The 25,703-nt window shown below is 46.7% G+C and overlaps 1 protein-coding gene across 1 annotated transcript in view; it reads left to right on the top strand.

Annotated features, from left to right (window-relative positions):
• VPS13D (vacuolar protein sorting 13 homolog D) overlaps window positions 1-25,703 on the top strand; it is a 260,740-nt gene that overhangs the window by 185,623 nt on the left and 49,414 nt on the right. Inside the window, exons 65-66 of the mRNA XM_040645796.1 lie at window positions 5,465-5,597; window positions 8,358-8,553. Of these exons, the coding sequence (XP_040501730.1) occupies window positions 5,465-5,597; window positions 8,358-8,553 (329 nt within the window). The remainder of the gene's footprint in view (window positions 1-5,464; window positions 5,598-8,357; window positions 8,554-25,703) is intronic.

The raw sequence follows: 25,703 nt of genomic DNA on the forward strand, positions 1-25,703 counted from the left end.
TGTCAACTTCTCTCCCTTTCCTGTTATAGGCAGCCACCATTTGCCCCTGTGACAAGAAAAGTACTGTCACCAGCAATTACTCAATGGAGCAAGGATATTAAAGAGGAAATTTCCATTAGGTAAATAACTGTGAAAGAAGAACCCCAGAGAAGGGGGGGGAGAAATTCAAGCCCAGGCTCCTGTTACACTGGCCAAATATCTCTGGCATCCCATGCTTGCTGAATATCATAAAAGGGTCAGGAAAACTGATCGGACAGAACAGAGGGACACAGTGTGAATTTTTTCTCTTGCATCATTCCAGCATCTACTTGAATTTCAGTTTTGTAAAATCAACTGTCCCGAGCCTGTCCCCAAATCCAGGCTAATTTGTAGGGGCTGTGTTTCGATGGACAATGGGATTCTTTTTGGAAGGTGGGGCACTGACAGTGTGCCTCAGCTATGCCGTAGAACTGGCATCTTGAAGTGCTTCTGAGATTTTTACCCCTTTGCTGAAAATAGGGCTTTCTAGAAATTAGTGACTTTGGACTGTGGCCAGAGTTCACGAGTGTGGTGTGTGCTACAGCTTCCTCCCATGAAAGAAGGAGGACATCGGTGTTGTCTTTGCAAGTGTAATAGCCGGTTTTCTGAAGGACATTCTGGTCCTTGGAAACTTTTGAAGTCTTAAGTTTTCTGTGGACTTGAAATTGCTACAAAACGAGCTATATTGACTTAAGTCTCCACAAATGGGCCTTCTGATGTCCAGGTATTGTTTTTACCAAGGACAGTTATGAATTATCTACAAATTACCCTCCCAGGGCTATCCTGTCCCCATGCTCAATCCTGACACCTGCCGTCTGTCCTGTGCCTCCATGGCCTTCTGCACATAGCTTCCGCTTCTCTGGGGACGCACTTGCCAAGCATTCTGCATGCACACAGCTCCTATCAGCCTCCCAACAGCCCCGTGGAACCTGATTATTCCCATTTTGCGTGTGAAGGAATTGAAGTCCCACTAGCTCCTGTTTTCATTGGACGTCACATATGTATCAGGCTCTATGCTAAGTGCTTCACACGTACTGTCTAATCCTTACGGCATCCCTGTAGGTGGATATCCTCATCCCCATTTTGAAGATGAGCAAACAGGCTCACAGAGGTGAGATTGTTTGTCCATGATCTCACAACTAGTAAGTGTCACAGTCCGAATCCGAAGGCGGGTGTGAAGGTCTTTCCGTTAATGCCAGATACATGCCTCCTGACCGAGGTCCATGAAGGCAGGAGGCAGAAACCGTGTCTGTCTTCGGAGCGTCATTTGTTAGCCCGGCACTCGGTCCATGCCGCGCACGTTTGATTGATTTGGGGTTGATGCAGAGCTGGACTGTGCTTGCTCACGTCCTTATGATTTTCAGCCTTTCCCCCACTGCCTCTGAGATTAGATTTCCACTTATCTGAATATCTGTCCCCGAGCTTCCTTCCCCATTTTGATATCCATGAGCATGCCAGAGAGCATCTGCTCTGAAAAAAGTTCAAAATGAATTTGAATTTCGATGCATCTGGCTTCTTTTTAAAGTACGTAGGTGGGCGCCTGGGTGGCTCAGTCGGTTGAGCAGCCAGCTCTTGGTTTGGGCTTAGGTCCTGATCTGAGGTTGTGGGATCGAGCCTCGTGTCAGGCTCCTCGCTCATCGGGGAGTCTGCTTGATTCTCTCCCTCTGCCCCTCCCCCCGCTCATTCTCTCTCTCTCTCTCAAAATCAATAAATCTTTAAAAAATGAAATGAAATGAAATGAAAATACATAAGCAGAACTGGGGATGGGTGGTAAAGGATGTCCTGCCCCGGTCCCTCCCACATGGCCTTGTGGCTCGCATGGATACCTCTGCTCCGGTTTGATTATAGTGTTCTAACTCAAGGTCGTGGGTGAAATAACACCTCCCCGCCTCAGAGAAGACCAGTGCCAGAGGACACCCATACAGAGTGCTTACTGGAATCACCACCCTCTCCAGCCCATGTTCTTACCCTATCTTTGAGGGAGAAATAAGATACGGGGTGTGATTTATTTTCCCACCGAGGTGGGGAATGAGAGAGTTGGGATTAAGTATGACTAAGTGCTCCCACAGTGAGAGGAGGCCACAAGCTTTTGGTGCCCTGGATTCATACTCGGAAGCCCAGTGGACTGGCCCAAGGCCCAGCCTCTTTGACCACGGTACCCTTCATCTCACTGGTTTCAGATTAGTTCCTATAAAATGTCTCTCCCTCTAAAATCTGATTAACCTCTAATCAGTACGGGTTTGGCTGGACCATGGATTTCAACATCTTCCTGTTCCCTGAGTTCTCAAAGTCACAGTTATGGGGGTGAAGATTTTGGTAATAGTTTCCTTCAATAATATCTTTGTATCCTTTACATTTACTCACAAGTGGCAAAGGACAAGTCCAGTCGGCTTGGGTGAATAATTTTTTTGTCCACAGGAAAATGAGAATTCAGACAGAAGTCCTAGGGCAAGCTGAGTAGGTGTGGGTACCTTCTTGCAGCCAAGAAGCACATGACAGAATCCAGCATTTAGAGGGAAGTGGGATCTCTTAGGTCATCTTACTCTGTCCTCCTGAGGTCAGTGTGGTGTTTTTGTACAGAGAACGCCGGACTAGTCGGTGCTGGGGGAGCTGAGGGTCCTGTAGCAGAATCAGTTAGCAGTGAAGCTCTTAGCAGAGGCTGACTCCTAAACCTTGGCGATTGAACTTGTTTTATTGATTGGGGGGGGGGTGCAGGTGTTGAAGGAGGGGGGTGGTTTTGGGCAGTACATTATTCTTTAAAAAATCAGATTATTCTTATTTTATTCTCCCATATTCTCTTACGAGGAAAAGTATTATAGGATTTTTCATTTCTTCCTAGTCAGCTGCCAGAATTTGATAGACAGGACCTTAGCTTAATATGTTTTCCAAGGAAAGACCTCTTTTCAAGGGAAATGAGAGTTTGAGGAGGTGGGAAGGACCGGAGTGAGACGCTGGACGTAGCGTGGGTGCGCTGGGCCTCTTCAGGTGGAGACGGCACGCCTCTGGAGACGGCTCTCTCACCCACCGCTGCCTCACTTCCTCTGTGGCATCGATCACGGAGAGGCATTTTTGTTGAGCCCCCGAGTGGAGAACACTGGCAGCCACCACAATTCCAGAATGTAGCAGGGACTCCTTCTTTTGACTCTTGCCAAAACAAGGATCACATTTTCGTCTTCTCCCTCGATTCGCAAGTGTTTTCAGTTTGCGTTCCAGGCTCTCGTTGCTGCCTGTTTCATGTCGGGGATCATTACCTTCCCAGTGAGACTGTCGTCCTGGACGGTAGGTCCAAGGCTGCCATGTGCCTTCAACAGTACCTCAGTCTGTGCTGAGCCCAGAGTAAGTGCTTAATGAAGACCTTCTAACTGGGATCGTGCATCGCATGCTGTCAGAGCTGGGAAGGATTTTGGAAACCACCAAGTCCGACACTCTAATTTTATAGATGGTACCACTCCAGAAACTCATTCTGGAGGCTGGTGTTTATCTGCTGGAAAGAGGGGGTGTTGTTTTGGGTTTCTGTTTTTGTTTTTGTTTATGTGAAAGCCTAGTGCAAATGACCATAATTCTAAACCTTCGAAAGGCCTTCTCTGTGGTGCAGGATGTTCCTCCTCGGACTAGTGGCTGACTGATAATAACAGTAAGAATGCTCACTGGATTCCATACCCTGAGCCACGGTCACTGATTCACCCAGCCACACAGCAGTGTTGGTACTGTCGTCATTCTCCACATGCCGACAGTAGGGCACCTTGCTCAGGCTCTGTAGCTACTGGAATGGTTGAGGGCAGACCAGAATCTGCTTTGGTCAGATGCCCAAATCTGTGGCTCTCAGATGGGATCCCTGACTAAAGCCCCATCTGGTGATTCACAGTGCTGGCTTTGCGACGTCCCGTGGTGTCTCCAACCTAAAGGCGATTGGAAGATTAATTTTCATGAACTTTAATTCTCCAATTAGACACAGAGTGACAGGGAAGGCAAGGCCAAAAGCAAATAATGATAGGGATTGCATCTCTAGAAAGGTCAGTGATCACTGCCCTGGATCATAAAAGCATTTGGACAGAGTAAAAGGAAGGAGTGTTCCCATCTCTTGCTCCAGAAACCATTACTACTTCACTTGGAATTGCTGGTTCTTCCTCTAGTCCCTCTTCTGTGCCTGGAACTCACCTTCTCCTGTCACTCGTGTCATGAAGCCTCAGGCCTGGTGATGTAAAATGTCCCTTGAGGCACCTGGGTGGCTTAGTCGGTTAAGCGTCTGCCTTTGCTCGGGTTATGATCTCAGGGTCCTGGGATGGAGCCCTGTGTTGGGCTCCCTGCTTAGTGGGGAGTCTGCTTCTCCCTCTGCCTCTGCCCCTCCTCCCCGATTTTGGGTGCTTGCTTGCTCGCTCTCAAATAAATAAATAGAATCTTAAGAAAAATGTCCCTTGCCAACCAGTATGAAACAGGCCCCCCATGGCCAGGCTACCCAGTGTACTGGAATTCAAGGCAGGCAGTTCACCTTGAATCTTTGCACTGAGCTCTATATCTAAATAGCATTCCTGTGAGTTCTCCGAAAGGTTAGTCCTGGGTCATTGGCACTTAAACCACTTGTTTTGGTAGATCCTTCCCAAGAAGGTTAATTATATATTTGATATCCTTTCCTCTTTATGCCTGAATGATGAGGATAAGTACCCTGTGGTTTATTAACTGTCACTTTAAACCTTTTCAGATTGTCTTGTGACAAAACAGAGTTTTATGTCCTTTTTATTGAGCTTTGATGGATGAGACAGCTTCTCTGGTAAAAGAATGCCAGGATAAATAAGATCTTTCTCTGATTTGTGGAGGAGGATTTTGCATTGGAAGTCATGAGTTCAAGTCTGCCATTTCGTATGAAAGGTGACCTAACCTATTAACCTTTCCATATACTTCATTTTTCCTTTTGACCAATGGGGCTGGGCACGTAGGCACCCGGTAATTGTTGAATAAGTGAAAGAAAAGACATTACTTGAGGGCAGTTGATGTCTCTAGAAGTTTTGATCCCAAACCCTAAAGCAACAATTTGCCGTGTTTCCTGTTTTGAATCACACTGATTTAGAGCAAAGAGCCTCTGTCCTTAACATTATAGAATCCCAACACTTACCTCTCCTCCCCCAAATCATTTTGTGATACATTTTTCAGTAAAGTGCAAGAGGACTGTGGAAGGTGGATGCCGTTATGGACGTTTAGTAGTTGTTTTGCAAGCCTTGTGTCCTCCAGTGTAAAGCGTCCTACAATCTGTATGTGTCCAATGCTCGAGAACCAGTCTCCTGGGACATATAGTATGGGTAATTCAGCAATTAATCTCTCTCTTCTCTCAGTTGGCATTTACTGAAGCCCAGCTAGGAGCAAGGCAAGGTATTTATTTAAAATAATTAAAATAGCAAAAATAGTGCTGAGGCTTTAAAACTCTTTTCCTTCTGTTTTTAATTCATTCCAGTTCGCGGGGACATTATCGGATGGCTTAGGGAAGACGATGGACAATCGGCATCAGTCCGAGCGGGAGTACATCAGATACCACGCGGCCACAAGCGGGGAGCACCTCGTAGCCGGCATCCACGGCCTGGCTCATGGTAAGTCACATGAAACCGGAAGACTGGCTCTGCCGCCACAGTTCCTCCGAGGTCCCTTTTCACCCATCCGATTGCAAGTGGAAATCCTGGCTGGGGAGCTTGGTGTACTTGATAGCCTTCCAAGCTCTCTTCTTTTATTCTCCTTGCAACTGAAATGTTACAGCCTGTGACAGCTCTTCACTCACTTTCAAAATGGTGCGCACATTGCAATCCCCTCCTGTTCTTTGGCTTCTCTTCCCCAAAGTGTCATAAGGTGTCATCATTTGAACCCCTTTTTGAATATGGAACTGCTGCTTCAACACTTGCCTTCTGCTTACTGAGCTTTCCTTCCGTGGCAACTGAAATGTGAAACTGGCTGCCGGGTTTGTGGCCCAGGTGTTTCTGAGTCTTGTATAAACGCACATTCAAAAGGATTGTAAATCCATGTGCCCAAGTGACATAGGTGATGGCATGAATGTATTAAGTCTCTTGAATTTGTTTGAATTCTGATCTTTAATGCTTTAACTCCGACTCATTTGCCTTTTGTTGCGTTTTTCTCAACAACTTTTTAGTGTGGCATTCAAGGCCCTTGGAATTGTAAACCCAGACAACTTTTCCAAACATTGTCGCCCAGCCACACTATATTTCAGCCACCAAGAGCCATGGGTTGTTCCCCAGACAGGCCCCCAAGGCCTTGCTCACGTTCCTCTGCTCTCCCCTCCTCTGCCTCACTTCCCTGCCTGTCAAAGTCCTACCCAACCTAGAGGTCTCAACTCAAATGATGTTTGCCCAATTAGATGTGTCCCCAGTTAGAAATAATGACCATTAGAGCACATGTAGAAGTCTGGGTTGTGTATCTAGGCAGCTGTGTGTACCTTGCTTTCCTGATAGACTGTGACGGTCAGGAGAGCAGGAAGAGCATTTTGTATTCGCCTCTATGCTTGCAGAGCCTCATGGGATACCGGGCATACAGCTCCTGCTTAGTAATGCTTAGTAAATGACACTGTTTGTACCAGATTCTTAGAGATAGTCTGAAGCTAGCAGAAGTCATATCAAGACTGACCAAGTTTAGATTAGCCACACTTGGAAGAAGGAGGCAGATGGATAATAGAAAATCTTATTTCTCTTCATGCTTAGGACACAGCATTTAGGGCAGAGTTTTTATCAGTTTTCCTAATGGTGAGGTTTCGATCAAAATGCCTCTACTTTTCCTAAGCCTGCCCAACTGGAAAGGGAGCAGCTCCAAAGGAGACATCAAGCTAGGAGTAAAATTTAGCTGAAATTAATCTATTTAGGGACTCAAAAAGTGGATTGTTGGGCAGCCATTTGGGGTTAAAGATTTAATCATTCTAGTAACTGTAATGATAGTGCATGGGACTAGCAGGGACTGTGTTTTTTTTTTTTTTTTTAATGAATACAAAATGCTTTGCTGGGTATAATTGCCTTTGTCTCGCGTCCTTGGAATGTGGAGAGAAAGCCGAGCTGTCTTCACTTTTCGGATGGTCACAGGAGTATGCTGAGAAAATGGGTGAGGGTTCAAGGTTGGTTGCAGAATCCCTTCCAACCGAGGACCATTCGTGCAATACATGCAGCATCTCCAGGAACAGGTAGCCTCATCCAAGGAGAATGCATGAAGCCCTGGATGGCATGAGAGCGGTAGCCTGGAGTGAAAAAATGCTTCACAGATAACAAGAACCAGAACCCATTCAGTCTCCCTGGTTTAAAAAACCGGGAGTCCTGCTCCATTTTCTCTGCAGGCCCTGCTTGCTCCAGGCTCGGTAATGTCTGTCTCTCCGTGAACTCAGTTCAAAAGGTTGGGATAGGGCTGTGGCCTCACTGGAGCAAATGGACCCAGAATCCAAAAGAAACGTGGATTGTTAGTGCGTTCTCACCCAAGGAATTTCCTTTACCGATTTGTCTCACTAGAGATGAAGAGTCTAGAGAGCTTCCTCATGCCCCCACCGTCAAAGGGTAAACATCCTGTGAGTGTCCCTGGCACACATCCTGGAAATGCTCCCTGGACAGGGCCCCACTTCTTCCCTGTAATGCCTGTGTCCTCTTCAGCCTCTGCCAACTTCTGGCCACTCCTGACGCTCTTTAAGGTCATTGCTGTCAACTTGCAAAACGTTTGGAATGTCTTTTTGACCTAGGTTGGTCTTTTGAAAAGACTCCGTGGAGAGTCCCGGCTGGTTCTGGCAGCTTTTTTTCGGGGGGGTGGGGGTGCCTTTCATCCAGTCCTCATGATTTACTCTGATTGCCTAAACCTGATCTCAGCAAAGTGTGCGGTAGCTTTTACCCCGTTTCAAACTTCTGGTGGTGTTGGCCAGCCACACAATGTTCTTGGAAACCAAGGATTTGTATTTAGTTCTCTCTGCCTTGTATTTTATGGGGTCCCAAGTTTCCCCAAAGCCACTATTGCTAGTCTGTTGATGTAGTCCTACTGTCTGCATAATCTCTTGATTGCCCATGTGCTTCCCACACTTGAACCAGAAAATAGCCACTGTTAACCTCTTAGGTGTTCTTTGATTTTTTTTTTTTTTAAACTGGGACACACTTGCCTTCAGACTAACATGTAATACATAGTCTCGGACTCTAAACTTAGTGGGCAAGTCTAAGTCTGCCAGTTCCTTAACTAGAGTTGGCCCACCTGTAGCCTGTCAAGAGGTTGACAGAATGCCTCTAAGTTACCTTGCCAGGTGCATGGAATTGATGGAGTTCAGCTTTAAATGCTTTTGCTTTTGTCCTTGGCCAGGTTACAACGGCCCTTGTCTCTTTTTCTAGGTATCATTGGTGGATTGACCAGTGTGATAACCTCAACAGTGGAAGGAGTGAAAACAGAAGGGGGTGTCAGCGGTTTCATATCTGGCCTTGGGAAAGGGCTTGTTGGCACTGTAACCAAACCAGTGGCAGGTGCCCTGGATTTTGCATCAGAAACAGCCCAGGCGGTGAGAGACACAGCCACACTCAGTGGCCCCAGGTCAGTGGTCACGGGGTGGGGGTGGGGGGGTCACTTCTGCAATTTCTAGCCCAGATGCTGATGTGTTTAATCATACACATTCTGCCTTAATGATGTGATTTTTAAAAGCTCGAGTACATGAATCTAAAATTTCTAACCTGCCTAATATAAATACATGAAAATAAGGCACGAAAATCTGGCATGAATTCTTCTGGATCTGTATCTGCCTATCTATAGCTATGTCTGTAATTTATTTATATATAAAATGTTGTTTTTCTCCATTAGAGGGGTCAGAAATAGGATTGCACCCTTACAGATCTCCCCTGTTCACCAACCTAACTAGACCCCCCCACATGCCCATTAAGAAAAGTATCAGGCTGCAGGCTGTGTCTGGCTCCTAGGCTCCACGGGATGTTCTAGAATCCCCACAGTTATGGTTCACCACGTGAGTCTGTCCTTTCTTGGTTTTCCTTCCACTTGGACGTGCTGGCCAGTCCCCCAGCCACATGAAGGAATTCCCCGGGCAGGTTGACAGTTCTGCTGTGAGATGCTATCTTGCCTCGATACCAGCTGAGAAGGGAAATCAGGGGCAGCCCATATGGCTCCACATCCCCCAGAATCCAACGGCTTTAATGTAGCTCTTTGTGTTAGTAGCCTATTTGAGCCTTCCTTTTTCAGAGTGACTAATTGGGGATCTTATCAACAAAGGGTATAATGAATGTTACAGTTCCCAGCCAAGCTGGACGCCACTTAAGCCCAGAAGGATTTTGCTGCTCCCTGGTTAAGAGATATTCCCCAAGTGAATTAGTGTGTCCTTTTAGAATGTCTAGGGCCTGGGCCTTGTCCACACCCTATCTGTCGCTCCCTCGAATAGGATTTGAAGTGAAATCGTCCCCAATTAAAATGAATCCATGTGTCTGTCACCAGGAAACCTTACTGATGACACATTACTGCAGGGGAAATGCTTAAGATTGTAGACTGGGACCATGTAATATGTTTTGCCAGAATGTCTTCCATCTGGAAGCAGCTGCTTTTTAAAAAAGGATCTGTAGAGTTTACTTTAGTTAAGTTACATTCTCTTCTCAGATACAGAGCTAAAACAATCCTTGAGTATATTTTGAAGCATTTATGAAATTGGGGGGAGGGGCAGTAGGGAAGCTTCAAAAGTATTTCCAGTTAGTTTTTCTGTCTGCTGGAAGCCCCAGAATTCCCCCGCCACTATTTTGTTAGGACAATAAGACCTAACGATGATGCGTGAGTAAAGCAGGAGACCCCTAAGAATTCCAAAAGAAACATCCTTATTCGTAAAATCCCCAAGGGGCCAAGGGATTGAATGATTTGTTTCAAAAGGGGTCTGAGGTATGTGTGTTTGATTTTTAAAATATCATCTTGTGCTAGGGACTTGAGTGACGTTGACCAGAAAGAAATGATGTGAATTTTCTACAGTATCAGTTTGGAAGTCTTGATAAAGTTTTGCCTTCTTTTTAGGAGCATAAGAAAAGGCACAAAATGCTTGCCGCAGAAAATAAGGTGTCCTCGTCAGTTTCACTGGTCATCCCAACTGACGTAGCAGGTTCCACTCCGTGTCACCCGGTGTATACCTGTCAGCCAGTCATTTCTAGTCAGTAAATAGTGATTGAAGATTTTCTAAGGACTCGGGGTTGGGAATCTAGCAGAAAGCAAGGCCGACCCTGCTCTTCCCCTGGCCCAGTGGGGAAACAAACATAAAACAAATAATGACAGTAATAATTACTTGCTAAAATTGTGATAAATGACACAGGAGCTTTACAGGGTGCTTGCTGTGAGACCATGTAATTGGAGAAGGCGAAGGGGAGAAGGAGGTTGGCTAACCTGTGGTCAGTGCGGTCAAGAAAAGCTTTTCAAGGGAAGTGCTGTTTCGAAGTCCAGTGTGCTATCTGTTGCGGCATGGAGCCCCCTGGGAAGTGATGAAGCCTGAAGTATATGGTGAGGGTTGGCCAGGTGAAGGGAAGAGAGAATCACATTCCAGGCAGACGGGGTCCAGAGAGGCTGGCAACTCGCCTAAAAACAAACACTGAAGTCTAGCTGCAAATTTCCTGCAGCAGCTCTCTTCGCAGCCCTTCACTCCTAGAAACAAAAGTTACAGTGCTAAGTGAGAAGCAGCCAGGTAGTCATCGGCCTGGGAACCTGGGAGCTTCAGTGAGGGGCAAGTAAGCTTCTGCATCTCCTCTATGTTCTCCGAGGAGCCACTGGTGGGAGAGCCGTGGCCAAAGCTGCCAGAGGCGAGTGGGGCATGTGCCGGGCTGTCTGATTGGGAGCCTTGAAGAGATTTGGCCCTTTACCCTTTATTGCACTGAAAGGATACTACAGCTTCTTCTGAAACACCGTGACCAGTTTCACTCTGTCCGTTTGGGTCCCAAAGCAGGTTATCAATGAGCATCTATGTGTTAGAAAAGAACACTTGGCCTGGAAAACAGCAGGTCTGGGTCCCAGTCCCCCTCTTAGCTTAAGTCTCCTCACCTCCTTAAGCCTCAGTTTTTCTGTCTATAAATTGGGGATGAATATACCTGTCTCTTAGAGGTCTGAAGCCCAACCAGGGTTATTTTAATGTGGATGCTATAAGGAACTATATGAAACGCTGGACAACCCTATTTTTGAAAGTCACATTAAAGGAGCACAGAGATTCTTGCAGGTGGAGAAATGTTTCAGTGCCTTGAAGGTTTGTTCTGACGACACTGTGATCTCTTAGGAACATACTAGTTCTACCAAGGGATAAATCACCCTGGTTTCTTGGAAGTGAGTTATAACCATCTCCAACCATCCCAGTTGATTGAACAGGATCCAGGGGTGTTACTCAGGGTTTTTCCCCACTGTTTAGACAACAGGGACTAACAAATGATTTGAAGGGATTAGAAGTGAGATTCTGACCGAGGGCTGACCTGAGCCCAGGGATCCAGCCAGGAATAGAACCCAGGAGTCCAAGAGTTCTGCCTCTGAGTCTGCTCTTGGAACGAGACTTTCTGCTTCCTTTGTACTATTTTGTCCAAGTGAAGGCTTAGATCTTAGCATCTATGTTTTAAATGACTCAAATTTTAAGCAGATGATAGCAGAGTAAGCCATAAAACTGTGAAAGAATATTCCTTCCAGTAATCCATCTGAAAAGTGGCCTTACAGGAAATATTGGCTCTTTTTTGTGTTTATTTGAACATGATTTTATTTATAGGGAGCCCCCCCCCACCGAGTTCTTTTAGATTAAAATACTTCCAAGTTCCTCTCCTTGGTGGTGTGTGCAGGCATTCCAAAGAGACAGTCACCTAACTTTTCCCTGAAACTGCCATGCCATCTGATAGTTCTTGGGAAGGCAGGTGGGGGTGAGGGGGAGAAGAGGGCGGAGGACAGCAGAGCCTTTGGCCTCCGCATGAATGTTGTAGACCAGTATCCCCTGCTGCATTCGTTAACTGTACAAGTATGTGTGGTTTGGAACTGAAGTAAGAAGCCTTTTCCAAGGCAACGTCGTGCTGGCTCAGGTTGCGTCTTCTCGTCTACGTGTATGGGGCCACATTTGTCTGTTCCCTAGTAAAGTTCATGAAAATGGTACAGCTGGCAGCCACACTTGTGGTGCATGGAAGCCATGTTGAAAAGCCCACCACCCTCCAAGCAGGCCAGGCCAAAGCAGGGCACCCGCTGGGCTGCCTGCCCAGCTCCTGTTTGCGTGGTGGTATTCGATGGTAGTATTTGAAAAGATATTCGGGTGGGTAGAAAGCCAGAGAGATGCAGGGGCAGCCATTGCCCAATAGAAGGCAAAAATAACGTTGAAAAGGGGAGTATTGGACTCTGGGCTATTTATTTGCCTGTTTACTTCTCTAAAAACCATCTGTTGTAGGCTTTGGGTTACATGACATTTTAGGAAGGTAGCAGATGAAGATTTATGAAGTTGGGCCCTGAGGTTTCCTCCAAAATATTTCTTCACCTTTTTAGTCCAGACCCAAAATGGGGAGAGAAGTGGGAGCTGGCAGAACTTGAAATATTTAAACTAATTCAGCAAAGCTCAGGAGTGTTGGAGCTTATCTCGTTATTTAAGTTAGATAAGGAGGAATGGGGAATTTGAAGGATAATGATAGATCAGTGCTTCAGAATACGGCCATCAGGACTCTGATAATGCTCTGGAATCCCAGGACCCCCGTCTTGTGCACGTAGATGTAAATTCCAGTTGCTCTGAAAGCTTTCAAGAAACCTTTTGGTCGATGTCATGGAAAAGATTTATGGTGGGCATATTTGACTTTTTCAGTACAAACACTCCCAAGACACCACCCAAAATTCGTTTAAGACACTTTCCATTAATGGCCTCCTGGATGTGAAATTGAAGCAGATTTTCTTAAGGAAAAGCCCTTTTCGTTAGAGTGTTTGCGTTGTATCTAGGACTCTCCGAGATGGAAGGGAAGATGCTTTTGGGTCACCAGAGCCTGAATGCAGTCATCGGACAGGTTGGAAAAAAGTCCACAAAGGGAATTTAGGAACTGCTTTCACTGCTCTCTCATTCCAGTTTGGAAATACTGCTTGTAATTATTCTACCCTGAAAGCAGCCATTTGCTCTTCTTGGTATTATACACAACATATTAAGCAGAACTGGTTTGAACTGAGCCTTCAGGGAACTTTCAAAGGTAAAAATCTTAGTAAAAATTAAAATGTTCGTTAGAATACGTGAGTGCTATCAGCGTTTTCCACCTGTGTTCCACCTGCGGCCGAGGAGAGCGAACTGACCTCCCATGTGTCTGGAGGCAGAAGCAAGTCCAATATTGCTTGGAAGGTTTCTGTTTTACCTTAAGACTGTAAATGAATTTTACCTTTTATCCCATATTTGTTTTAATAAGATAATGTTTCTAATTGCTACCAAGTAAAATGAGTCCTTCAGAAAGACACACCAGCTCATCCTGTAGCTTCCTCCTCATACTCATTTAAGAGCCACGAGACATGCTTTCCAGATGAGCCCTGTAGACCCTCATAGCACTGATGGAAAGACAGGTATATGAACACAAGGGAAAAGCCAGAGCCTAGTACCTGTTTGACCCTGAGGCTCGGTTTCTGACCTTTGGGCATATCTGTCTTTTGGCTTGCTAGCTGTCTGCCACCCAGGGCAGCCAGCGCATTGGCCAACAAGCCGGTTTTATCATGAGAAGGGATTTGATTTCAGTGGCACTGAAAGAGGATCGCTGTGTCCATCCAAAGGAAAGGGACTGTTCGCAGCTCCCTTCTGCTGTCCGAAAGTGCACATTGGATACAGAGCAGCCAGTTGACCTGTCTCCTGCTCACCCTTGGGTATGTAGGAGGTGAGAGCCGTATATTCTCACTTCCTGATCTTGCCAAACCAGGCCCTTCCAGAGAATGCCCCAAGGTGGATGGATCACTTTCTCACTCTTGCTGAGCAATCCCCGCAGAAGAAACAACATTCAGAGCCGTGTCACAACATAGGCTATCTCAGAGCTCGGGTCTGAAATTCAGCTGCTGAAGTTACACGACATTGTTTAGAAACATCTTTCATGCCTTATAAGTTAAAATTCCTCTCACAGGAACACAAGCCAGAGAGCTCTTATTTTTTCCAAGACAGACTTCTTCCCTCTTGCTAGACTGTAAATACCGTACTTTCCTTTCACTCAGAGGCTCCGAACGATGCCACTCTCGTTTTAACATAACTTACGGAAAGCTCTGATCTGTTGCTCAAAAAAAAAAAAAAAAAAGGAAACCTGCACACACATATTTGAGAAGAGTCTTTCCATTTCTGAAATCCCATGACTCATTTTTATGCAAGATTATCTGTTAAGAAAAAAAACCACTTTTTTGGTCATGGTACATTATAATCGTTTCTAGAAAGGAGAGTGTCTATTTTTTGCCATTTTTGGCATGCAGAGATGGCTGGCTTCATGGGAACAGCACAATCCTGTTTCCAAAAGTAAAAATAAACTGAATGTAGGCATGTACATCTTTTAAGTACAGTCCTTGTATCTCAACCAGCAGGTCTTTGCTCAAAGAAGATAGAATGGAAAGTGGAAGTGCTTTCAGATTTTGGTTTCTTCCATTCGAAAGTTAAATAATCAACCCAGCCATTGTACATGTCGGGTCCTTTCCTTGTTCAGTGACTTGATTCATAAAACTCCCAGAATGACTGTGTTTGAGATTTTTATTTTGAACTTCAACAGAAACAGAATGGTGTGTTCCTTCCTGAGAAAAATTTGTATTTTGTGCGTTATAGAGAAGAATGAAAAGTCGTCGACTGTTTCTGGAATTCCTCTGCAAAGGCATTAAGTTCCCTTATTTTTAGGTTTTGATGACTACCCTATGTCTCTAATGATTTTCCCTTACAGAGTTGTCCCCTTTTGCCCAGGATGTAATTGGAATCCCCCTTAAAGAGAGGATCCAGGTTTGAGTTCAGATCCCTTGCTCCCAGAAAGTTTTAGGGTGTGAGGTAATTGTGAGGTACATAGGGGAACCAGTGGGCTAGCAGCGGACTGGATGAGGACTGTAGTGTTGTTTTACAAGCGAAAGCTTGTAATCCTTGGAGGAGGGAAAGGTAAGTTTGGGGGTTGTAATGAACCCAGAGTCTCCTTGCCCCCACACCTTTATTTAGTCTCTTTTGCCAGACCACCTGTCAAAGACAGATTCGTGCTAAGTTTCTCACTAGCTTGTCAGATGGGAGGAAATAAGATTTAATCACAGTATACTCTAGAAGAAACAGTTTTCTTCTATTGGGCTTATATAACTCAAATCAAGTTAACAGTGTTTACTAGTTTATATCCTTAGTGGATTTACTTGGATACATAGAGGAAACTGATTTCTCATTAGCACAAAATTTGTCCATGTGGGTCGTTTTAGAACTGAGGCTCTCAAAATATGGCTTGAGGACCCCTGGGGAACCCCAACTTTTCCCAGGATCCATGAGGACAAGCCTATTTTTATATATTTATATATGAATTCTTACATAGGTAGATAGCTAAATAGCCATGGTTATAACAATATTCTCTAATGAGCGTGCAGTGGAGTTTTCCAGAAGCTACACAGTGTGTGATATTGCACACAGTGATTGACTGTAGAAGCAGATAAGAGAATGCAGCTGTTTTCTATTAAGCAAGACTTAAAGAGCTTTGCAGAGACGTAAAACAGTGCCACTCTTCGCACCTTCTGCGACTCCGTGAATACGCTCCTAGCCAGCAAATGCCTGTACCTGGTTGCTTTCCTTGACAGGATGCTCTGTGTGAAAATGTGGTGATGATCCATCGTCCTGCTGGTAAATAGCGCCTATCAGCAGCGGTGGATTAATGTGGATTAAACTGCAGGAGCCCCCGTGATAGGATGCTTCACCTTGGCTTCCTGCCGACAGTTGTCAGCCCTCCTGGTTTGCTCCTGACTTTTACTGGGTTTCCTGAGGTAACAATTGGAAAGATTTTATTACGTACCAGAAAGACCTCTCACAATAATTTACCTAATTTAGTCCTTCACCCTAACCTACCATCCCAATAAATTTTAACTTCAGCAGCATGGTGAGTGGGGAGCACATTACTTCAAAGCATGGGGTCCATTTTGTCGAAGGCCTCTTGCTGCTGCTAGCACTGCCCTGAGCTCCTTCAGGAAATGGAGAAGGTATATCTGGGTCAGAGATCACTTGGCGAAACCTCCGCTTTCTCCCCTAGCAAAGCTGGTGGAACAGGACAAGCCCACAGTATTTGGATAAGCTCCTTTGAACTCTTTGTGGAAAGCAGTTTTTATGAGGCAGTTCTGTATTAACACCAGAGGCAGCTCCTAGTAGATTTTCCCTCAACATACTTCAAACGTAGGTGATGCCAGGGGTGACCCAAGTGGCACCATAAAATCCCGGGGATTGCAGAACACTTCAGAGGAGAGTCGGAGACGAACTTGGCTTCTCATTATGAGGAGGATGGGCCCCAGGAGTCCTGGCTAAGCCTGGTGGGTTAGGACTGGTTGGATCCAATGGAACCTCCCTGAGTTCTGCCAGGATGAACAGAGGGCAACTTCCTGATCTAACCCCCGAAGCACAGTTAGGGTGGTCATAACTGGCACCTGCCCACCTCCAAAGGCATTAAAGGCCAGATTACCATGTGTGAGAGTTTTCGTATTCCTCATGAAAAGTTATGAAAAGCTCTGTGAGTTTTTATGCCTTTGTTTGAATTGTTGAGGGGTCCCATTAATTCAGTTTCGCTAATTCTGAATGTGTGCTACTCAGATCCCGTTGCTTAGTAAACACACTGGTTCAGTGTAGGCAAATTGACAGTAGAAGTGCCTTATTGGTGAAGTATTGACCTCCTTCTATGTTCTAGGCATATCATAGGTATTCAGTGCTGAGAATATTAAATACTTAAAATCGCAATATTTAAATATTTAAATACCGAGAATATTTAAATACTAAATATTTAAATACTGGTTTAAATAATTAAATACTTGGAAGAAGCTCCCAGATTCTTGAGAATCACCAAGTTGTTTGTGTGTTAATATTCTTAAATTGGTCTCAAGTGCTTATTAAAGCAAGTTTTCCTATAGCTTTCTTGAAGTACCCCTTGATCAGCGACTTGATTTGCTCTTTGTTCTTGAAAGTCGCAGCACTGCATTTGTGTTGTGCTGTGTACTGGGGAGGCTTGGCTGTTTTTCCAGCTTTATTAACAGGTCTGTCACTGCTCTTTCAAAACCCTTAAATGATCTCTACTCTTTCTACCTTATGCATATTTACTAAATATTATTTAATTTCTTTTTTTAAGATTTTATTTATTTATTCAACAGAGATAGAGACAGCCAGCGAGAGAGGGAACACAAGCAGGGGGAGTGGGAGAGGAAGAAGCAGGCTCCCAGCGGAGGAGCCTGATGTGGGGCTCGATCCCAGAACGCTGGGATCACGCCCTGAGCCGAAGGCAGACGCTTAACCGCTGTGCCACCCAAGCACCCCTAATTTCTGCCTTAATAAGAACAGTGACTTTAACAAGCTATGACTTGGACCATAATTATCTCACTATAACAATTTTTTTTTATCTTTTCAAATTAAATTGTATTTTGTCAATGTAAATACGTGTCCACACTTTTAAAAGTCAAAGACTTTTCAGCATGTCTGAAAACAAAAACCAGCAGTCCCCTGCCCCATTCTTCCCTACCTCTGATTCCTGCTCCCCCAGAGGCAACCACTTTCAACACTTTTGGCTGTTTCTTTGATTTGGAGGCATTTGCCTCTGTGTTTCTTTAAAAAAAAAAAAATGCTATTTGTTGCTGTGGTTTGACTTCCTAGCCCCTCCCCTTCTTTTTCAGTATAGTTATGTTGTCCTTTTCGGGTGAATCAGTATTCAGTTTTTACATTATATGGACATGTCAACAGCATTCCCAGTGAAGCTACCTAGGTTACTGTGTTTCCTTTTTGGTTTCTTTTTTCTCCCTGGAATTACTAACTGCTTTGATTATTGTTGTTTTTTTCGTTTGCTACATGAATATTCCCATTGAATCCTCAGACTCTTACTTACTTTCAGCTTTTTTTTACTCCAAGTTTAGTAAGTCCTTCAAAAAAAATTTCTTTTTCTATCTGCCTGTTACTAACTTATCCACAGATTCTTCTCTGTGTGATTAAAAATGTACGAAGCAGTTTATCGGTGTTACGATTCTTCTTGCAAATTCTTCCCCCGGGTGCCTCCTGCTCCTGTCTGGACCGACTGCTCTCTAGAACGCTCCAGAGCCGGTGCCCTGGTACTCTTCTGAGTTTCTTTCTCCCACTGGTTTGTTTTGGTCTTTTTCTTTCATGAACAGAGACAGTTCTCAGGTGGTTGGTGATTCTTGACTGTCCGTTCTCCCCTTTAAAGCGGAGGCGCCGATGAGCGGCCCAGGAGCCCTGTGTGGGGCCCGAGCCACTCCGGGGCAGGATCGCGGGGGCCTGCTGCCTCGAGTCTTGAGTCTTCCGCTGAGGAGGAGCAGGCTGAAGGGGATGAGAAAGGGACCTGCAGGTCTAGCTGCTTCTTAGGCTTTTAACCCGTCTTCCTGTTTTCACCACCCCAACGCCCTCGCCTCCCTGCTGCTCCCTATTTGTCCCGGGCCGTCAGAACTTCTTGGTGCCCCATCTTTCTGAAATTTGGGGGGTTTTGCCGTACTAATTAGCTTACTGCTCTGTGGCTTCCACTCCCTCAGGCTTACATTTCAGCACCACATGTCCATCTGCTTTTCAGCTTCTAAAATATCACTGACACCTTCTCTTTATCCTTTTGGATTTGTGCCATTTGTATCCCTTTGCTCTCGTGTGAGAGAGGTCTCTGGACTAAATCTGTCATATTTAATCGGAAGCCCTATAACTTGGACTTTTCACTAATTCATTCATCCCTTGATGTCCTTTCCCCTCCACATCCGACCAGTAGCTCCGAATTAGTGTGGTTTTACCAAAACCCATACCTGTTATTTCGGCTAAAACATTCTTTAAGTTTGGTGGTAGTAAGAAATTAAATAATAACATTATTGCTGACGATTTCTGACCTTTGCTATGATGCAGGAATTGTTCTAGGGACTTTATGTGTATTATCTCATTTAATCACCACAGCAACTTCTGAACAATGTCTGCTTGGGCGGTCAGCGGCCCTTCCTTCCCAGGAAGGTTTAGAATGCCGTCTGGTGAGAAGTCGTTGCTACTCCCGACCCCAGCTCTAAGTCTGGTCTTGGTCTTTAATCTCTCATTCTGTGTGTTGTAAAGAAACAGGTTGTAGAAGGCTCTTGTCAGATCCCAGGGACATGAAAGAAATAGCACACCCCATGGCAGTGACATGGCCCTGTCACCAGCCCTCATGGAACCATAAAAGCTATTCAGAGGGGCCGGCAGCTGGTGAGCGACTGTACTTAGATCCTGGGTGCTGATGGGTGTTTTGTACTTTCCAAGGGAAGTTGCTGAAAGTTTTCTTATCTTGACACTCCAAGGGCAAGAGGTCTTTCTTCAAAGAGAAGCGCTCGTTTCAGAAAGAGATGTGGAAAGAACATAAAATCACAGATCTTCCCCGGTTCTGGAGAAGAAATGGGAAGTAGCACTGTGATAGTCAGCGTGAGAAGAAACCAAGTGTTTGCAGGAATCAGGAAGGGGTTCCCGCAACACTCTTTGCTCCCCACATCTGTAAAACAAGGTCGGAGGGCCTGTGGGAGGCAGACAGCCCTGGATCTGAGTCATGGCACTGCTGTTTGTCAGCTCTGGCCTGGAGCAAGTCTCTCCCTCCCCATCTCTGAGGTGACAGTCCTCTCGCTCCTGTGGAGTGGGGTCAGCAGTGGCTGCCTCCGTGGGTGCTCACGTGGATTAGGGGGCGCGTTGGGCGTTAAGCACTTAGTCTGGTGCGGGGCGTGTAGTTAGGGCTCAAGAAATGGCGTCGGGGCCCGGATTCTTTCTGCATATGTATTGAGCATAAGTCAAACAGGGATTATGTCCTCACCGCTCACTCACACCTTGTCCCTGAAGACACACTGACCGCTTGCTCTAGTCTACGACACCAAGTTCACATGCTGTGTTGGCTTTCTGTCCCTCCTATCCTCTTTCTTCACACAGACTAGACAGTTAAAGTCAGGCCCGCACACCGGTGCTGGTCACGGGGTTGCAGTTGCTGGGTGGGAGAACTCACCTGGGCTCTCAGCCTTTGTGTACAACAACCCCTTTGAAAAAGGTGCGCAGAGGCCACGAACTCGCTCTGAACCCACTTGTGAAGAGCAGGTGATCCCAAACTATTGTTAGTGTCTGCTGTAAATGATACGCCGCTGGGTTCGAGCAGAGTTCAGCCAGAAGCCCCACGTGACATGGAAATCTGTCCTGGAGCCAGGTTTGTCGGGTAAAAGTTATGTAGCGAATGTCTCCAAACATTGGCATCTGTTGTCTGCTGAGGCTGGGACGCCCGGGAATGATGGAGTGCTTACGGAAATTGGGACGGGGCATGCGACCCTGTGACAGCTGACAGACGGTTTCAGGCCACTGTTGCTCATCCAGTTTTTTTGATAAACAAACAGCTTTAAAAGCATTACGTGGTTTGGAAAGCATTCCTCAAAAACAGTTATATTTTCCAGACGCATGACAGTCCACTGCGGAGTTCTGTGGAAGGGTTTTGAACTGTAGAAGCAGATCCCCCTTCGGTGGGGCCGTTGGAACCATTGCGGGCTTATCTGTGTGAGTCCCGCCAGGACGGCCTCCCAGCAATGTTATCGTGGAGGTCGGGGTCCCCTAGGTCTGTTAAACAAGCAAAAAAATGCTCTTGGGGTCAGGGCTAGGGTTGAAAAGGAAAAACTCGTGTTCATTTCTGGGTAGATGCGATGGGCTCTTGGAAGCGTGGCTTTCATCGTGCACACTTTATCTCGTGGCTTCCGCGTAAGGGAAGGGAGAGAGAACTCTGAGTTATTGCAAAGCTCTGAGCCTTTGAAAATGGGCTTCCTCTAGATTATAAATGTCCACTTTGGAATTCATTTCAGAGCACACCTTCCCATTTGTCCTGTTCCCGGAAGTGTAGCTCCTGTTGCCTTTAGCTCTTCCTGGGAGATCCGGGGTGTTGAGGGGCGAGGGAGGCAGCTCGTGGGGGAGTGGTGTCCGGGCTCCGCAATTCTTGTGGGACTTAGACTCCTACAGACCGTAGGAGATGTGCAAAGTGCGCCAGCAGCAGATTTGTTTCTTTTTCAACTTTTACTGAATCCTCATATGCCACAGGTTTTTGGTTGTTGTTTTTTTCATTTTGGGGATAAGAGTCACAAGATTTTATTCTTAGTCCCAAAGTGCAGTGGTGGTGCTGACAGAGTAGCATGGAACATTCTGATTTATTGTGTTGAAGTGACAGCAGTTCACATTCTTTTAATCTGACAGTGTAGGATCAGTTCCTCCTTGACTCAAGTCTCTACGATCAAAATAACCTATCTGGATGTTCCCTTTGGGTATTGGAGGCTACGTGGCCTCTTGGCAAGAGGACAGGGTCGTAAATCGTGAGACCAGAACCCTGAATTCAGCCCTGACATCCCTCTGCCTTGTGGTCTTGTGCCAGCAGCCTTTTGTCCCCTCCTCAGGTCAGCCTCCCCACTTTGGAGGGAGCCTGGTCATGTCTGCCTGGCTGAGGCGGGAGCTCCCTGAGGAATGGCGCAGACAGGGCTGGCTTCACCATCACGGAGGAAGCTAGGCATTGGGATGCAGAAGGAGCCCAGGCAGGACGTATGAAAGCTTGATAATATTTTCTAAAAATAAAAAGGCATTAGGTTAATCTGAGGCGGTGTCGTACCTAAAATATTCCCGAACAACCCTTGGCCCTAGCCTGAACCCCAGCTGGGCTTAGCACCATTTAGGTTGGTTACATCTAATCCCCCGCGGGGTTGAATCTGTGGCCATGCCTGCCCTGTCACTGCTTCAGCCCTCCCTCCGATTTCACCTCTGGGAACACTAAAGTGGCCCCAGACACACGAGGGCAGCGTGTGAGGACAGCCTACATAAAATATAACATCCGGGCAAACCCTCGTACACAGAGTGCTCCCCACATACTCAGTCATTGTAGAGGTACTTGAATGTGACATAGCTTCTTTGAGCTGATGCCCAAGAAATCAGTGTTTAAAAAAAAGCTCTTGCTGGAGACCATTTTGCATCAAGAATGGATGTGCCCTACCCACAATGCTAGAGTAAATAGCAGGGCCCCGGAGCGCATGGAGAAGGGGGTCCAGAAAACATGTAGGAGACAAGTGTGCACAGCAGTGAGTCTACCGACGGCGGCTCTGGCCTCATGTGGTGGCCGCCGCTGCATCCTTCTTATGAGCAACCCGCGTGCCTGCATTTTTGGAGTCGGGCCTCTTTGGTTACTTATGATTGTATGTCCCCAGATATCGTCATCCAAATGACCCTGAGGTAAAGTCCCGCAGGAAGTGGGGGCATCCAGGTCACGGTGTGTCGGCTCTCAAAGTCTGTCTTGGTCCATAAGAGAGTTTCATTCTCAGTGGTGAGCTTTTCCAAATTTTAATATATCAGGGCATCTTTGTGTATCTGGGCTCACGATGAGCCAAAGTGAGCCTTCAGAAGACCTGTTACTCACCCGACACTCAGTGGGGACTGGCTTCATTTGTGAGTTTTGAGGTCACCTGTGCCATGATGTGGGCGTGTGCAGGTGCTTTGCTGACTGCCCTGGGAGAGGCGAGCTGTTGTTATGACTGAAGACTTCATTGAACCCTGAACTCATATGTGAATAACCAGAGACAGATTGAATGGATTACACATTTTTCTGGAGAATTTCCTAAATTGGCCAACCTAACTTTTTCTTGCCCTTTCTCTTTCCTGATTTAAGTAGTTCTCTCTAACCTTTATTTCTTACAAACCCAGAACAAATAGTATACAGTGGAAGAAGGGCCATAGATACAGGAATTCTCAATAGCTAGAGACAATTTTCTGTGATCCATTCATTCCATGGCACCTCCTGTCTACCCAAAATAGGTGCTTTGGGCTTTGGAATGACAGACTCATTAGCTCGTCTCGAAACATCAGCACAGTGGCTAAGGAAACCTTTGAGGAAAACACAAAAATGTGTGTACGGTTCATTCAGAAATAAATACATGGTTAGCTCCAGTCAGGAAGCACCACTTTCACCTTCACATTGGACCCGGCCCTCACTTGAAGCAGACCACTGGCCTCGCTAGACGCCATCGATGAAGTGCATGTTGTCGCTAGCGTGGGATTTCTGGTTTTATTTCTAAGCAAGCTTGGGCCCTAGGCTAGTACTGCACAACAGTGGCCAAAAGACCAGACTGGCAGGAAAGCACTTCTAAAGCCAGCAGCGACTCCCCTCAGAGGCTTTCCTACCTGGTCCTCTCCGCATGTCTTTGGTTTAGTTTTTAGCTTGGGTTTTTTTTTTTTTTTTCCCGCCCTCTGTTCCTCTTACTTCTTCTTGCTCTATTATGGTTAGACTTTGGTTAGAAGAGTTCTGATCATCATTCCAGACTCCCAGTAGCCTCATGTAGAGGAGGACCCACTGAGGCATAACAGATGACAAACCGTGCTGGCTCACCTGATGAACGTGGACTCACAGCTCACCGCTCGGAGAGCCTGGATTCAGCTCTGGCTTGACCCCCTCTCCGGCCGTCAGATGGCATGCTCGGGAGTGAGCTGCACAGGTGCCCTTCCGGAGCTATGCCGGGAGTACTCTCCTCTTGGCTTGAACTCTCAAACTGAAGTGAAGGCCTGCCCATCGGGCTGATTGTTCAACCCTTTGTACACTAATCAGAGATGCTGAAGATCCGGGACAGAGCACGTGGGCAGACCCGGGAGGGCAGATGCACGGGACCTTCTCCTGTTCGATTCCTTGAGACTGGGTCCCCCGTGCTGGCCTCCCTTCTGCGCACCCCAGCCTCGTAGCCCAGGACTGGAAAAGGAGTTTACTTCTTCCTGTATTAATATTCCAACAAAGACCAGCTACTAGTCAGTGTTTGCAGTCCCATCCCATCCCTTTCCCTGCGGGACCATGGAAGACTGGAGTAGGGTGGTGGACTGTGACTCCTTTTAATGTCTCGGCTCTGTGAAAGGCAGGCTTGCCCCCACAGTACCCCCAAATTCACACACTGGCCGGGAGGTGCTCCCCAGGAAGACCCAATTGCTGTTTCGTAGACTGCTGGGCAGGGATCAGACTGAAGATTTTGCTTTCGTGAGAACAAAGTGCAGTCGTACGTTCAGGAGCAGCTCCGGGCCTATATGTAGGGCCCAGGGCCTGCTGGGATGGGGTTTTACACTTGGGCTGTCCTTTTGCCCTTCCACTGAACTCTTTCATTTCAGTCATGAGCAAACAGTCAGTGCCTGAACTAACAACCCTGCAGTCCTGCAAAGCACGGCTCGCTTACAGTACCGAACAAAGGGAAGGAGGGCCGCGTGGGCCGGCCCAGGCCAAGGAATGCGGCTTCAGGGTTCTGCTCCATAAATTTAACCAGCACGACGAAAAGGAGATAATATGAGCCTTCGTGATGATCTGAAAGGGGGAGGTTCTGTGTCCCATTGATTGCGGTCTGGCCCAGTGCCAGGCCCAAGCCTGACCGACAGTTGAACCATATCGTTAAGGCGTGTAACACAGCTCGAGTCTTGTACTGCCGCCAACGAGTACATGTCCACAGGGCAAACGTTTATAAGGAGTTGAGGCGGCTGTCCTGTTTAACCCTCTCACACCGCGTGTAATAGACCCAGCTGCCATTCAGAACTTGCCCATCTGAGGTCATAAAGGAAAGCCAGCACGTTTCTTTTCTTCAAACAGAGCTTTTCAGGACTGGGGAGAGGGAAGAAACGCTGTCTAGAGAGGGTTTCCCTCTGGAGAAGCGAAGCAGTCTACCTCCGCCCCCCTGGCCAGAAACGGGACACCATAGTGCTTTATTCAAAGTAGCTCTCTGTTTGCAGTATAATGTTGCCGAAGGAAGTGGGGCTGACACCACAGGAAACCGACCCGTCTCCGAGGAGCCTGTGCTGGCGGCGGGGGTGGTTGGACGCCGACGGCAGAGCGTGCTCCTCGAGCTGCTGAGATGCGCGGTGATTCTGTCTCCCATCCTTGCCATGCATCCTCCTCGAAGGCTGGGAGTCGCCTTACTTTCGGGCTTTCCAGAGCTGAGCCCGAATGCAGACACAGAGCAGGTGGAAGGCTGTCCTGTAGGATGGCCTGTGAGGCCAGGGTGCTGACTGTCACAGACAGGCCACCAGGGAGGGCATGGGGGAGCGGGGGGTGCCATCAAGCCAGGCCTGGAGACGCCTGGGTTTTCGCAGTAATGCTGCACAGAGTAAATGGAAGACAGACGAGGCTTCAGGTGTAAGTAGCGAGGAGGAAAGCGTGGTCTGTGTTCCGAGGACCCTAGGAAAATGGTGGGTTAAGGGAGTAGTTTAGTACTGTCCATCCTTTGGCCAGACTGGGGGCCTACATGTCCTATGTCCACACCTTCCAGCAAGACATACATTCCTGTCATTTCCAGAGCCCTTGTCTGCAAGGGACAAGGCCTCGGAAGTGGATACCCGTGTCCCGGCCGACGGTGTTCCAGATACTGAACGCTTACGCGTGCCAAACACTGTTCTAAGCATTTTATTTTTATATATTACTGTCAGTACTGTTTCATTTGCACAGCAAGCCGGTGAGGTGGGCATTTTATTTTCCCCATTTTACAGGTGAGAAACAACGAGGCACAGAGAGGTTACGTGACTGGTCTAAGATCGCAAAGGT

Source organism: Ursus maritimus, unplaced genomic scaffold (genome assembly GCF_017311325.1).
Source record: "Ursus maritimus isolate PB19 unplaced genomic scaffold, ASM1731132v1 scaffold_32, whole genome shotgun sequence".
Classification (NCBI taxonomy): Eukaryota; Metazoa; Chordata; class Mammalia; order Carnivora; family Ursidae; genus Ursus; species Ursus maritimus.